The 15,438-nt window shown below is 36.8% G+C and overlaps 1 protein-coding gene across 2 annotated transcripts in view; it reads left to right on the top strand.

Annotated features, from left to right (window-relative positions):
• Positions 1-14,232, top strand: part of LOC111444115 (tRNA dimethylallyltransferase 2) — an 18,222-nt gene extending 3,990 nt beyond the window's left edge. For both annotated transcript variants that reach the window (XM_023082084.1, XM_023082085.1), the window contains exons 4-10: positions 3,000-3,069; positions 3,150-3,271; positions 5,490-5,564; positions 5,772-6,182; positions 12,931-13,006; positions 13,115-13,272; positions 13,771-14,232. In XM_023082084.1, coding sequence (XP_022937852.1) covers positions 3,000-3,069; positions 3,150-3,271; positions 5,490-5,564; positions 5,772-6,182; positions 12,931-13,006; positions 13,115-13,272; positions 13,771-13,908 — 1,050 coding nt within the window. In that variant the 3' untranslated portion in view covers positions 13,909-14,232. The remainder of the gene's footprint in view (positions 1-2,999; positions 3,070-3,149; positions 3,272-5,489; positions 5,565-5,771; positions 6,183-12,930; positions 13,007-13,114; positions 13,273-13,770) is intronic.
• Positions 14,233-15,438: the final 1,206 nt, after the last annotated feature.

Raw genomic sequence — 15,438 nt, 5'->3', positions numbered from 1 at the left:
TTTTTTTTTTTTTTTTTTTTTTTTTCTTTTTCAGTTTTTGGGGTCCACCTTCATTTTAGTTACTACCCTTGTGTAACGAGGATGATCCTCCATGATCGAGTCATGGTCCACTGATGTAGCAATGGTCGTAAGGATTCCACTTTCATTTCTATTTTCAGTTTCCTTTGTTTTAGGAGGATGATCCTCCATGATGGGTCATGGTTCCACTGATGTAGCAATGGTTGTTATACAACTTGTATAAATAGTCATAAACATCAATGAAGATTGTACCTACAAATTTCTAATTTAGTCTCGAGTACTTTAACTCAGAGGTATTAAGGTTCCCTCTATTTGAGCCTTACAACTATTCAAAATAGGTTGAAAGAAGAATTGTACTTCTTCCCCTACACAAACACCGTCTACCTCCACTTACAAAAGACCCATAACTCGATCGCAGACTTGGGCCCGGAACATTAATCATGTAGAATGACCCAAATTTGGTCATTTCAGAAGTCACCAAAGGCTTATACACCTTAACCACACATATTACACGGGCTGATAATTACAAATTTTGGATTACAGGAATCTATGGTCTTGATAGATATTAAGAAAGACATCTATTCTAGCAGCAATTACAGGACCTATCTTGCCTCTTTTGGCTGGTGATTTCAATATCTCTTGATGGGCACATGAAAAATCAAGTGAAAAAGTCCCCAGAGGCATGAGCACTTCAACAATTTCATTAGAGAAGCTGAACTCATTGACCTTTTTTGAGTAATGGACTCTATCCATGGTCAAACAACATACCTCCACCCACCTTGACACTCATTGATAGATTTCTAGCCATAGAAGGCCTACTTGAAAAATTTAGTAACGTAGGTGTTCAAAGATTGAATAGACCTACATTTGATCATTATCCCATTCTACTTTCTATGGGTTGCTGTAAATGGGTCCCCTCTCCCTCCCGATTTGAGAATATGTGGCTGAACCATTTTGAAATTTTGCCAATGGGGGGAATACGAGTGGAAGAATACGCCCCTTCGTGGATGACCGGGGCACAGTTTCATCAACAAACTTTAAAGACTAAAAGAAGTCTTAAAGAAATGGAACAATGAGGTTTTCGGTTGTATTCCCACAAAAAGAAACCAACTACTAATTGAAATTGCTCTCCTCGATTAGAGGGAGGAAATTGACTCTATCACACTAGTTCAACACACACAGAAAAATCTCACGAAAGCAGAACTTATGTCGTTGGCAGCCAAAGAAAGAACAATATTGGAGGCAAAAATGTAAAAAACGATGGTTAGAGGAGGGTGACATAAATTCGAAATTTTTCCATCGTATCATGGCTACAAAGAAACGGAAGAGTACCATCATGGAAATTCTATTCACACAAGGCAGAAGTTCAGTAAACGAAGAAGAAATTGTCTCAGAATTTGTGTCCTTTTACACATTCTTATATACAAAGGACAATGCCCCCATGATCTTGACGGGAGATCTTGACTGGAGTCCTCTTGATCAACAGCAAGCTGCCTCCCTCGAGGTTGTTTTCACCGGAGAAGAGGTAGGGAAGGTGATTTAGCATCTGGGCTCCGACAAAACTCCAGGACCAGATGATTTTACCTCAAATTTTTTTTAAAAATGGTGGAACTTTTTGAGAGCTGATATCATGAGAGTATTCCAATTTTTTTTTTTTTTTTTAAACAAAGTTATCAATGGCAACCTAAACGAAACATACATATGTCTGATCTCAAAGAAACTGGATGCCTACACTACACTGTTGCAGACGTTCACCCCATAAGTCTCACGATCGGACTATGTAAAATCATAGTGAAGGTATTGTCTAAACATCTTAAAAAGGTTCTCCCCTTCACAATAAATGGGCAACAAACAACTTTTGTAGAAAGGCAACAAATTCTCGATGCATCCCTCATGGAAAACAAACTCATAGATGAATGGGAAAGAAAGAGACAAAAAGGTGTAGTCATCAAACTTGACATGGAAAAGGCCTTCGACAAGGTTGATTGGACTTTCCTCGAAAACATTCTTGTGGCAAAAGGCTTTGGCTCAAAATGGCGAAAGTGGATAAAAGGATGCATCTCATCCACAAACTTCTCCATCATCAATGGAAGACCGAGAGGGAAGATTTATGCCACACGGAGTCTTTGACAAGGAGATCCACTACCTCCTTTCTTTTCATCATGGTAACGGACTGCCTCAGTAAGGGGAGATAAAAAGTTTTCAAATTGGTAATGAAAGCTTAAGCATCAACTATCTTCAGTTTGCAGACGACACAATCCTCTTTTCTTACTTGATAGATGCCTCTTCATAAAAAACATGATCGAGACAGTAAAAACTTTTGAAAGATTCTTTGGACAAAATATCGATCTACATAAAATAGAGATCATAAGCATCAATATTCACACAGAGATATTAAAGAATTTGATAGCATATATGGTTGTAAAAAAGGAATATGACTGAATATCTACCTAGGACTACCTCTAAAAGGAAACCACAAATCTTTTTTCTTCTCGAAGAATATTATTGAAGAAATAGAAAGAAGGTTGTCAACATGGTCATCATGTTATACTCCAACTTGGTGTCTCTATTATACAAGAAAAAAATGAATCACAAAGCCGCTTATTTATGCAATGCACGTACGCTCAGAATTTTTGGACAACGATTCTCAATATATTTGGATGACATCTCACATTTCCTAGGGAGGTAAATGATCTATTGGACATGACGTACCACTCTTTCAAGAATAGAAAACCAAAGGGTTATCAAATGACCCTAAGTTTTCAGATTATTTTGCAAAAGAACAACAGATATAAAAAAAAAAAAAGTAAAAACAAAGAAAGTATATTAAAATACTGATGTATAAAACAATATTTGAATTTAATTTCAAAGAATACATCCAAAGAAACTCTAAATTATCATAATTAGCAAATTACTCCTGTGAAATGTATCTTCATTAGGAAGATGTCAGACTTCATGTTCCTTTTCTATTTCTCATGCAGGCTCTTTTTAGCCCACTTCTTCTGGATGATTCTGCTAAAAATATCGGCGGAAGTTGCTCCAGTTATCTTGGTAATTATTAACTCTACAGCTTTAATAGTATTTCATCTGAATCTGGGGTTTAAATTATGTTTTTATTCATGTTTTTCCAGGAGATGAGGAGATGGATATTGAGTTGGATGAGGGAAGAGATAGTTTGAAGTATGACCATAGCTATCTTAAAGAGATTGATCCAGTTTCGGCTGGTAGACTCCATCCGAATAACCACCGAAAAGTAAGGCTGCCCTGCTTACATTATGTGCAATTGTTCTTATGAATATGAGAACAAGTTAAGTCATCACTTTTTTAAATTTGAACGATTGCTTTGAATTACAATGTTATTCTAGTTTATAGTTCTTTAGGGAATTATGTTGAATCATAGCAACCAAGTTGTAGAATAATGCAAATCCTTTCTAAACACGAGTTGTTGTGATGTCATCATGGCTTCAATCAAGCTCAAGGAGATCCAATTAAACCAGGAAGATTCTAAGATGCAGTTGAGAAATAGATCCAAGGAGCTAGCCCTCCCATTTGACCATGGCCCGTTGATCAAAGGCCATGTGCGGTGCCTATGGAGCCCCTCCATCTGTGCCAAGCCATCAAAACATGCACACAAGGTCCATGCCCCAACTCATCAATGTGGACATGCAGCTCGCTCACCAGCCCATTGGCGAGGACGCACGTATCCAGCCCAACAGTGCCTGCTATGTGTCCCATCCACACACTTGGAGGATCTTCTACTGAAAGAGAACCCGTCCTTATCTCAAGGTTGAAGCACTTCTCAAGATTGCTGACCAACCAAGCTTAAATGCTTTAAGACATGCAACCTTAACACAAGGGTTGCAAAGAAATGTAAGAAATGTTCTCAGCAGTTCTAAAAGAGAATTCTTTTCATTCATTCAAGTATATCTAAAATAGGAGCTCTCCTTGGGTTTATATATCCAAAGGAGTGAATCTAATTGATAAATCTTCTTAGATTCAGCTACCTAAGTTATTCTAAAATCCTATTTAAAAAGGGGAAAATGCTTAACAAATGTTAAAAAGTCAACCAATCAATAATCTATCCTATCAATTCTCTTAAAGATCATGAATGTTCTTAAAATAAACTTTGACAAAATTCTTCTAGCAGTTCTCATGATAGGTGGCAGCATGCGGGCGGGCAAGGCAAGTGCACAATAGGCTGGAGCTAGGTGCAACAAGGGCGTGCTTGGGAGGGTGCCGTGTGTATGGGTTAGTGGCTTGACGGGTGGGTGGCTGCACACTGATGGGCCATCGTAGGCAAACATGCGCATGCAGATGGACTAGAGCACACGGGCGAGCATTGGCATGCCACGGGCCGATGGATGGTCTTGTGCGGACAGTCTAGAGAAGGTGGGTGCATGTTAGTAGATGGCCTTGCATAGATAGGCTGGAGCAAGTGGGCAGACATGCATGGGTGAGATGGACGTAGCAGGTGCTGCTGGCTGATGCACACACCATTAGTTTTTGAATGGGCATGCACATCAGTAGGTTGGGGCATGAGTTGTGTGTGCACGACGATGAGTTGGGGCATGGGCCTTGTGTGCATGCCCATGGAGGGGTGTCATTGAGCTGGATGGGCGAATGGGCGCCGCATATGACCTTTGGTCAATGGGCTATGGGTTTGCTTGCTCCTTGGATCTCCTTCTCTATATCATCTTGGACTGTTCCTAGTTTAATTGGGTCTCTTTGGGCTTGATTGAGGCCATGATCACATCAGGTTGAGAGCAAAGTTTTGCATGAAGTTTTAAATGCCTTCTCTTTTGTATGATCTAAGTGGTTTCTTAAGTGTCTGGATGTTCATCTTATATTTTCTCTAATGTATCCTAGATCATTGCAGAGGATTATATGCTCACATTTTTCATTTAAGAGGCACTGGACACCTTATACTTATTCCTTTTGCTTACCCTTTTTGTAGTTAAGTTTTTCCTTTTTGTTAATAGGTGCTAAACTTTGGACTTCTTTGAATTCATTCTTCTTTTTGTTTATGTTTTAAAAAAAAAGTGCTAATTCAACCTGTATTTTTGGGGTTAGTCTTTGACCTTAGGCTTCTTGACTATTATATCTGTTCAATATTTTATGACCGTTTTGGAGTGCAGTGAATTGTTCTCAAGTTAAGTAACTAGATTGAAATTGAGGCAAAGTTAAAGGATCTTAAGTACAATAACCTTAAAGCTAAACTAGATTATGGGGAGATTCTACATTGTTTATTAGTTTTTTTTCTTTTTCTTCAAAGGGTCAGTGCCCAATACTATTCACTATGTTGTTGCTTATGCTTCTGCATTGAAATGCATCTATGATTCCCACCAGTCTGTGGGATGACACAGAGGCCCTTGACAGTACCGTCATATGTTCCACTACTTAATCTTGCATAAATTAATTGAATATCCTACCCAACTTTCATGTTTTCGCTATTGACATTGAATATGTTGCAGATAAATCAATACCTGAGTTTGTATTACCGCACTGGTGTTCTTCCCAGCACACTTTTTCAAGGGAAGGCTGCTGAGGTATGTATCTTCTTTTAATTTAGCTATGTGACTATGGTAATGTGTGCGTGTGTTTGTACCCTCCTCTTAATTCTTCCTCGATGCTTGGACACTTTTAAATAAGTTTCATTTTTTTTAGATTATTTATTCCCTTGCCTGCTGAAGTCCTTAAATGATACCACACCCATATCTCTTGTACATCGTGTAATATTGCATGTGTCAGGGCAGAGTTGGGGTCAAGCTGATAGTTTCAGATACGATTGCTGCTTGATATGTGTCGATGCTTCTATTCCACAAATTGATGGACATGTTGATTCTAGAGTTGATAGCATGTTGGCTGCTGGATTACTTGATGAGGTCTATGAAATTTACAATCCAAATGCGAACTATACTAGAGGATTGTGGCAAGCTATTGGTGTTCGGGAGTTTGAAGAGTTTTTGAGGTATTATGTACCTAACGGAAGATGCGACGAAGATAGCAATGAGCTTAGTCCAAAAAATTCAATGGAGTGTACTGAGATTTTGAAAGAGAATATGAGGTCCATCCTAAATTCAACAAGTGCTGGCGAATCCAGTTTGCTACTGAAAGAAGCCATAGATAATGTAAAGTTAAATACTAGAAGACTGGTTCGTCGTCAGGTGCGAATTTCTATCTGTTAACCTTCTTTCTTTCTCTATGTGATTTTGTCGGAGAAGTAAACATGTTTTTCAAATATAAATATCAATAAAAGATCAGGTAGGAATCCTGATTTACGGCCTGTTTCATAATCAATTTGTTTCTTATATCCTGTTTTTTTTTTTTAACCAAGTACTTTTGAGTTGCCAATTTCTTCTGTTTTCTTTTTTTTAAAGTAGTTTTTTAAGAAACGGATGCCTTTGCTGAAAGTATAGGTACGTGTATTTGTTAAATTCTAGCTGAGGCCTTGTGGCAAGGATGAAGAGAGCCTTTCTTGGTATTATTTTACTTTACAATCCACCTTCATTACTACCAGATTAATTGTTAACCTGATTTTGGTGCCGAATGAAGCAGTATACTAGCGGAGGTGCAAGAAAAGAATAAGGGTGTTCTTAAACCTCTATAGGGAGAAGCCCTATGACAAAGTTAAATTGGGAGTTCTCATTAAGATTCTGGAAGTTAAAGGTTTGCAGAACAGTTGGTGGACAAATGGAGTTCATGATTTAGGGATGCGTCCATAACCCAGCCCAACTTTCTCAGTCATCATTAGTGATAGACCAAGTAGTAAAGCCAATGGGGATGATTTGTTTTCTTTTATTCTTGTTTTGTTGGGTGATTGTCTTAGTTGTCTTTTGGAGAAAATAGGAGAGATGGTTTAATTGAAGGCTTTTTATGGGCAATGATGAGATCTATATATTCTACCTTTAGTTTACAAATGACACTCTTGTTTTCTACCTTGGATGAGGGAAAGTGAAAAATTTATACAACTTAGTTGGGCATTTTGAGATTCTTATGGGGTTAAACATCGCTCTTTAAAGTCTTTTATTGTGGGTTCAAACATCGAAGAAACCAAGCTTTCGTTGAGAGAAATGAAACAATATAAAAGGGCATACAAAGAATAAGTCCACAAAAGGATGCCTCAACTAATGGAAGGGACTCCAATCCAAAAGAATACAACCAAGCTCATAATTATAAAAGATCGATTAATGAACGACCATAAAGAGACATTAATTCTCACCACCTCCCATAACTCCTTCAAGTATCCCTGTACCTCTCTAAAAACCCTACTATTCCTCTCAAGCCAAACTCCCCATAGAACAGCAAAACAACAAGCATGCCACAAGACCCGAAGCAATAGTAGTTCAAAGGTTTTTATTAAAGCCTTTCAACCCACCACAAGGAGTCCCCTCAAGGATAAGAATCACGGTGCTCCCAATGTTCCAATTGGACCTATTACATGATCCAAGTAGTCCCCTCAAGGATAAGAATCACGGTGTTCCCAATGTTCCAATTGGACCTATTACATGATCCAAGTAGTCCCCTCAAGGATAAGAATCACAGTGTTCCCAATGTTCCAACTAGACCTATTACATGATCCAAGGCGAAGAAGATTCAACAAACATTTATTCTTCATCTACAAAATTGGATCGACTCGATTCAACCATCATTTCTAGAATTAGAAGCTAATACGATTGACGAAGGACAATTTAATATTTGCACGGTTGAAGTTCAAAAACTTTAAAATGTCAACAATAGGGTTTGAAACTACACGAGAGTGAAGTCGAATAGATTTCAAGTTTGCCTCCTTAGCCACTCAAACATATCAACGTTTGTTGGAAGATTTTATTGTTTTTTCGTTTTCATTTTGCAATGGTCAAATGGTCAAAATTGGTCTGTTGTGGAGATTAAAGGGGATCGGGATTGAATCCCGGCCACAAACGTCTTTTGTCGGGAGACTATAAATACCCACAATATGTTATGTAAAAATCAGATTTGTGAATGAATGAAATTGAGACGTTTTCCTTAGAAATCCGAGCATCAATTTTGCCATTTCTAAGTTTCAAGCAATTCTTGTGGTAAAATTGCGTCCGAGCCATTCAATCAAGCCTTGATCAAGTTAGATTGTGGAGTGATTAAATTTAGAACAAGGTTCCAAATCTTGCTTCTAGATCGTCAATCATAAGAGGTAATCTAATTCTAGCCTTATCTCTTGGTTTATCCAAATTTCGTATGAGGAGGTGTTAATTACTTTGATTCAAGGTTCTTGCTAAAACAAAAGCTTGGATCGTTGGGCTGAGGATTAGGGTTCCTTATCAATTTGGTATTAAAGATTAGGTTTACATGGCCGACTCTAGAATTGATTTTATCTTTCATTTCTGCTATTGTTTATCTTTTCTTTAAATATGTTCATTTATTTTCTTGCTGTCATTTCCGCCACTATTCATCAACTTTTTACTTTGTTATCATTTTCTTCCTAAAGATCACGTTTAGATCTTGAAAAAAAAAAAAATCTTATCATATTTATTCTTACGATTGTGATTATAAATGATCTTTATCATTTTTTTTTAGATCATTTGCATGTTTATTTGAAGATCAAATAAACTTCAATTACCAAAAAGAAAGGACGTGAAGATTTTAAGAACGATCTAACTCTCCTTTTTACAGAATTCGAGAAATTTAGAAGTTATCTTCAAGCGTAGATTATGAGAAAAAAAAAATATCAAACACAACGGTTCTAGATTTAGATGGATTAAGAAAAAGATGTGAACTGAAGTTTATTTGATCTTCAAATAAACATGCAAATGATCTAAAAAAAATGATAAAGATCATTTATAATCACAATCGTAAGAACAAATATGAGAAGATTTTTTTTTTTTTTTTCAAGATCTAAACATGATCTTTAAGAAGAAAATGATAACAAAGTGAAAAGTTGATGAATAATGGCGGAAATGACAACAAGAAAATAAATGGATAGATTTAAAGAAAAAGATAAACAATAGCAGAAATGAAAGATAAAATCAATTCTAGAGTCGGCTACAAAGATGTAAACCTACTTTGATACCAAATTGATAAGGCAATCCTAATCCTCAGCCAAACGACCAAGCTTTTGTTTGAGCAAGAACCCTTTAATCAAATAATTAATACGTATCTCTCACGATCGAAGATCTAGAAGCAAGATTTGGAACCTTGTTTTAAATTGAGTCACTCCACAATCTAACTTGATCAAGACTTGATTGAATGACTCGGATGCAATTCTACCACAAGAATTGCTTGAAACTTAGAAATGGCAAAGTTGATGCTCGAATTTCTAAGTAAAACGTCTCAATTCAAGATCTCAAATTCATTCATTCACCAATCTGATTTTTATCTAACATATTGTGGGTATTTATAGTCTCCCGACAAAAGACGTTTGTGGCCGGGATTCAATTTCGATCCCCTTTAATCTCCACAAAAGACGAAATCAATTTTTGACCATTTGACCATTGCAAAATGAAAACGAAAAATCAATAAAATCTTCCAACAAATGTTCATATGTTTGAGTGGCTAAGGAGACAAACCATTGCAAAATGAAAACGAAAAATCAATAAAATCTTCCAACAAATGTTCATATGTTTGAGTGGCTAATGAGACAAACCATTACAAAATGAAAATGAAAAATCAATAAAATCTTCCAACAAATGTTCATATGTTTGAGTGGCTAAGGAGACAAACCATTACAAAATGAAAATGAAAAATCAATAAAATCTTCCAACAAATGTTCATATGTTTGAGTGGCTAAGGAGACAAACTTGAAATCTATTGGGTTTCACTGTACAAATATTTAATTGTCCTTCGTCAATCATATCAACTTCTAATTCTAGAAATGATGGTTGAACCAAGCCGATCCAATTTTGTAATAGATCCATTTGGAACACCGTGATTCTTATCATGTTCAGATTTGAATTTTTTCACAGTTGGTTGGAATGGGGGTCGTATGAGCTTCTAGCCTATGTAGATATGCCTTTGGAGGCAAGCCTAATTATATTTCATTTTGAACTCCTTTATTGGAAAAAGTTCAACTGAGGTTATATAAATAAGTGGGGATATATTGCTTTATGTTGGACTCCTAAATGTTGAGCAGTCTTTTAAGATCTGGATAAAGACATGATGGAAAGGGTCGGTGCTAAGAATCACCAATGTAACACTGCCCTTTGAAGTCAAGACAAATGCTTCAGACTCCGCCTTGGGGACGTCCTTTTGCAAGACGGGCACCCCATAGCATATGAGAGCAGGAAGCTGAATGAGGTAGAGAGGAGGTATGCCACCTCTGAGAAAGAGATGCTGGTGGTGGTTCACTATTTGCGGGCTAGGAGACTACCTCATTGTGGCTAAATTTGTAGTCCAAATCGATAATAATTCGATATGCCACTTCTTCAACCAGCCCAACTTGTCCTTTAATTAGTCTTGTTGGCAAGAGTAGTAAAATTTGATTTTTAGCTGAAGACAAGCTTGGGAGAGCTAACCAAGTCGCAAACACTCTAAGCCGAAAAGTGAACTTGCAGCCCTGTACATGTTTCCCACTTACAGGCTAGTAATTTATGCAAGACGGTGCAAGATGACATCAAAGAACACTTGCACAAAGACACAGCCACCAACGCCATAATGCAGTTATCCAGAGAGGGAAAAACCAGCCAGTTTTTGGTTGAGAATGACTTACTCCTCACTAAAGGCAACCGATTGTATGTCCCCACTCAGAGAACCTGAAGAGAATGCTAATGAAGGAATGTCATTCCGTTGACAGGTCATAACAGATGATGGCAAACCTACGCCCTGCTTAAGAGGGGATACTACTGGCTAAACTTTTGAGATAATGTTATGCAATTCATGAAAACTTGTATTTTCTATCAACATGTTAAAGTCGAGCAAACAAAAATTGCAGGACTATTGACACCCCTACCAGTCTCATCTCGATCGTGGGAGAGTGTATCTCTCGACTTCATCACCCATCTCCCTAAAGTGGGAGAGTTCAAGTCAACTCTAGTGAGTGTTGACTGGTTTTTGAAGTACGTCACATTCATTCCGACCACTAGGTCTTGTTCTACCAAGATGACTGCCCAACTATTTTTCAAGAATGTGGTTAAACAATGGGGCGTGCCAACGAGTATATTACACCGGCTATTCGATACGGAATCCGTAAATGATATTACATGGACATGAAAGGGTTCAATGCCTCGACATAACCCAGATGGATAGATGTTCAGGATTTCTAGATGATATGAGTGAAACATGGGTCCGTTCTTGATGGGCATGACCGAGTGAACTTCAATGGCCGTGTTAATTGGGAACCAAGATGAGTTGCGACGTTGCATACGAGAAACCTTTGCCTCTTGAGCCAGATGACTTGACCTAGTGTAGAGGTAAGTCAGTTAAGGGGCAGACGATTGAACATGCATGCACAGACAACGTGTGTTGCCGAACAAGCTTAGATTTCGCATGAGTTGTGTTCGGTTGGCGAAGATAAACCTCGCCTAAAGTCTGACGAAACCACAAAGACGGACGAAAAATGTTTATGGGGCTTAGGTTCTCCTTAAGGCTTGTCATGAACGCGTCGAGATTAGGACGCCACACGGTTGAAAGTATACGACCGCGACTCAGTGGAGCCTAACTATCTAGCTAGATGGTAGATGGTGGTTGCATGAAGTTAATTGGAAGCTGGTCTCCCTTCCCCTTATTAATGGGTATTGGCGTTGGTAATACATAGAAAAGAAATACTGATGTTCTCTTCTAATGGATATAGCACTTCTCTCCTTTAACTGATTTTCGAGGGAAAGAGTTATATGAGTGTGTTAGGAACCAAACTGATATTAATTAATATGGAGATGAAAATCCTCCCCTACTCTTCCGGGTCTAGGGAAGGGTTTCAAGTCTCACAGTTCCTAATATGTCAAATTTTCTCTTTGGATTTTGATTTCTTTAGAAAGAGAGTTTTAATCTCTCTGTACCAATTTCTCATTGTTAAGGGGTTTTTTTTTTATGTTTTTAATCTGGGGTTGTGCTAAGGGAGGATTTTGTTGTAGTGTGTTATTGTATGATGAGGATTACTTTTGAAATTATTTGTCTTTTTACTAAATCAATAAGAAATTTGTTTCTGTTTCTCAGTAGTAAAAAGAAAATATTAGGTACGAATCTGAAATAACTTACCGTCATTTGGAAAGGCTCCTACCGAAATAAAATAAAATCTTTCCTATGACTTCAAAGGAGAATGCCTAAATTTATTTTTTCCCTTCATGATGTGTTATGTGTAAGGAAGTTGTAGAATCACAATGGTATCTATGTAGCTCCTGATTTGCTAAGAAAATGCAGAATCTCAATCGCATCGATTTAGCTTTCGTCCTTTGCTAGAAAGTAGTGGATCCATATGTTGTAACCTTTGGCTGGAGCATCGTCATGCCTGAAAATATCCATGATCTCTTTGCTTTAATGTTTGTGCGATATCCTTGTAAAGAAGGAAGGAATACTCTGGCTTGCTTTCAACAGATCCTTCTTTTGGAATCTTTGGCATCATTGAAGTCGAATCTGCTTCTCGTTTTAAAATTCTGGAAATCCTTAATGAAACAATCTTCTTTTGAGTGTTTTATGGATTTGGTTTTGTTTCATGTTCTTTATTGGTGGAAATATTTACACCTTTACAATGCCTAGGTTTTCTACTTTAATCTCTGTTGGAGATCCTTTTTCTAGTCCTCTAATGGCGGCGGGAGCTTTTTTATTCCCCTTCTGTACATTCCATTTATAAATGAAATCCCTTGCTTTCCTCCTAAAAGAAACAAAGGGACTGAGTTATATATTTGGCCTAAATTTGAATTATTAACTACGTACAAGTACATTTATGAAAACAGTACATAATACGTTTTCATTGAATGCTTTCTGTAATAAATGTTTTATTGGTTTCAGCGGAGGCAGATAAAGAGACTGGAAACTTTGTTTGGATGGAAGATCCACTATGTTGATTCCACGGAATATATAACAAGTGGGACTTCTGTGATAATCTTAATCTCTTTATTTGATCAATTATTTATTTTATAAGCAATCTTGCCTGAACCCATTATCTTGGAACTTCTGCTGTTTCAAATGCTAGGCAAAGTGGAGGATTCATGGACTGCACAAGTCGTTGAACCTGCAGTCCAGATAATTAGGTCGTTCCTTGAAGATTGTTGTTCAGCGACTGAGACAATGAACCCACAGAGTTCTGGGCAAACAATCAAAAAGGACTTGTGGACACAATATGTTTGCCAGGTAATTTATTTATTGGGTGTGTTTCAAAATAATTTTCTTTTGCTTTTGAAAATTGAAGATAATTTTCTGCTACAAAATAGTTCATTTGATTTTTCTGTCAAAAGTTTTAAGTGAATATAATAGTAGAAAACTGGAAAAAGGAGCCATATTCTGTTGCTTTACGTATTTTCTGTGCATATTTTGTGTAACGGCCCAAGCCCACCGCTAGCAAATATTATCCTCTTTGAACTCTCTCTTCCGGGCTTCCTCTCAAGGCTTTAAAACGCGTTTGCTAAGGAGAGGTTTCCACCGCTTAAAAAGGGTGTTTCGTTCTGACGTGGGACATCACATTTTGAGTATCACAAACTATTGAGTGACATAATTGAATGCATAATCATCCATTTTTTTTATATTGTTACATAAATATTATTGAAAGTACTCGAATACATAATAATAATTATAAAAAAAAATGGTAACCAACTATAAAACATATTCCTGGAAGTAATTCTTTTTGTATAGGCTTGTGGGAACAGAGTACTAAGAGGAGCACATGAATGGGAACAACACAATCTAGGTCGATCGCATCGAAAGCGAATGTATCGGCTTAAGAAGCGTGAAGGGTCGTCTTTCCTGCAACAGAAACTACCTCAAGAGTAACTCTAATGGCCTGCAATTTTGGTATTACAAAGTAGAATATGCTTAGTCTTTTGACATTGTATTAACCCTTTAGATTCAACCACATGTAATCTAAGCTCAGTTAAAGTGCATAAGCTTCATCTAAATATGAGGCCTGTCTTCGCTCCCTTTTTCAGGCCCTTTCTATTGTATGACTGTGAGCCACTTGTTGATCACTCTTTTGTTAACAGTGAGTGATTTTACATTTTCTTGTTGGCATAGAATCTCTACTTTTTTATTTACTCAATTGGTGTAGTTCAAAGAATGGTTTCAGGCCTTTTATTCCAAGCTTCTTTTTTTTTATTCTCTTCTTGTTTGGAAAGGATAAAATTCTGTAGAGAAAGTGAAGTGTGGATGAATAGGATGTGTTTGTTCTTTTTCTTCTTTTTTATGTTTCGGACCCTATTCACCTTCTTGCCAATAGACCTCTTTGTCTTGTTCATGCTTTTATATCATTTATTGTTTGACGATCATTCTCCAATGCCGATCCATGAATAGATGTGTCTTCGGAGTATTTTCTTGTACCAAAAAAACAAAGAAAGAATAAGTGGTTTTAGGTTTATGATGAATGTTAAGGTATGCGAGTAATCATTTATTAAGACACTCATTAGATGTGTATATAAACCCATTAGGAGAGTATCATTATTGTACTCTCTAGATCTAACTCTGGACTTGTGCACGCTCATGCAGCTGAAACTGATAGAAAGGAAAGTAATGCATTTTATCATAAATGTACGTGTCTGCACAATGCTAATATCTCGTGAGACTATCAACTATATCCATACATGATCATATATGTATGTGTATTCTCTATTTTGGAGTAGCACATACATAAAACATAAAATATCATACATAATCATGACTAATCAAATCCAAGAATGCATACATCACTAACTAGTTTATTATAATAACTCATGTTTTTAAAAGATCATGATACATGTTATTTATACATTAAGCAATTCATCCGACCAACGACCTTCAAAGCATACGAGATTTGATCTTAAAACTCCTTTATTATGCTAAAACACTTGAGTAATCTTTAACACCAAATCCATTAAGTAAGAAAAACTCTTGAACCGGCTAAAATTGAAAATAAACTAACCTAGAAGGTCTTGAATAAGACTAAAGCTCTTAAATAGGCCGTAAATCGAACCAAAATGTCCTAAACTAGTCTAAACTAGTTAGATTAACTCTGAATCGATCTTAAACTACGATGAATCAAAGTTGTGTGCATTAAACTAAAGCTAATTGTTGAAATATGTCAAATCAAAGCTATCTTTTTTTGGAGATTGCGTACTATACCTAATGAATTGAAGAATGGGTCAAATTCGACTTAGACTCGATAATTTAAAATCGTGGACCCTATTTTCTTTTTCTTTTTTTTAACTATTTCACTTTTTCACATGGACAATGTCATCGGTAGAGAAATTTTCATTTTGTAAACCAATTTACTTGTAGCATATCTTTGTAATGCCCCATTCTCATATCTAGCACATTGGTGTCCGAACAGTC

This window comes from Cucurbita moschata, unplaced genomic scaffold (assembly GCF_002738365.1).
Source record: "Cucurbita moschata cultivar Rifu unplaced genomic scaffold, Cmos_1.0 Cmo_Scf00006, whole genome shotgun sequence".
Classification (NCBI taxonomy): domain Eukaryota; kingdom Viridiplantae; phylum Streptophyta; class Magnoliopsida; order Cucurbitales; family Cucurbitaceae; genus Cucurbita; species Cucurbita moschata.
Note: the sequence above shows the minus strand (reverse complement) of the source record. Positions and strands in the feature narration are given on the sequence as shown.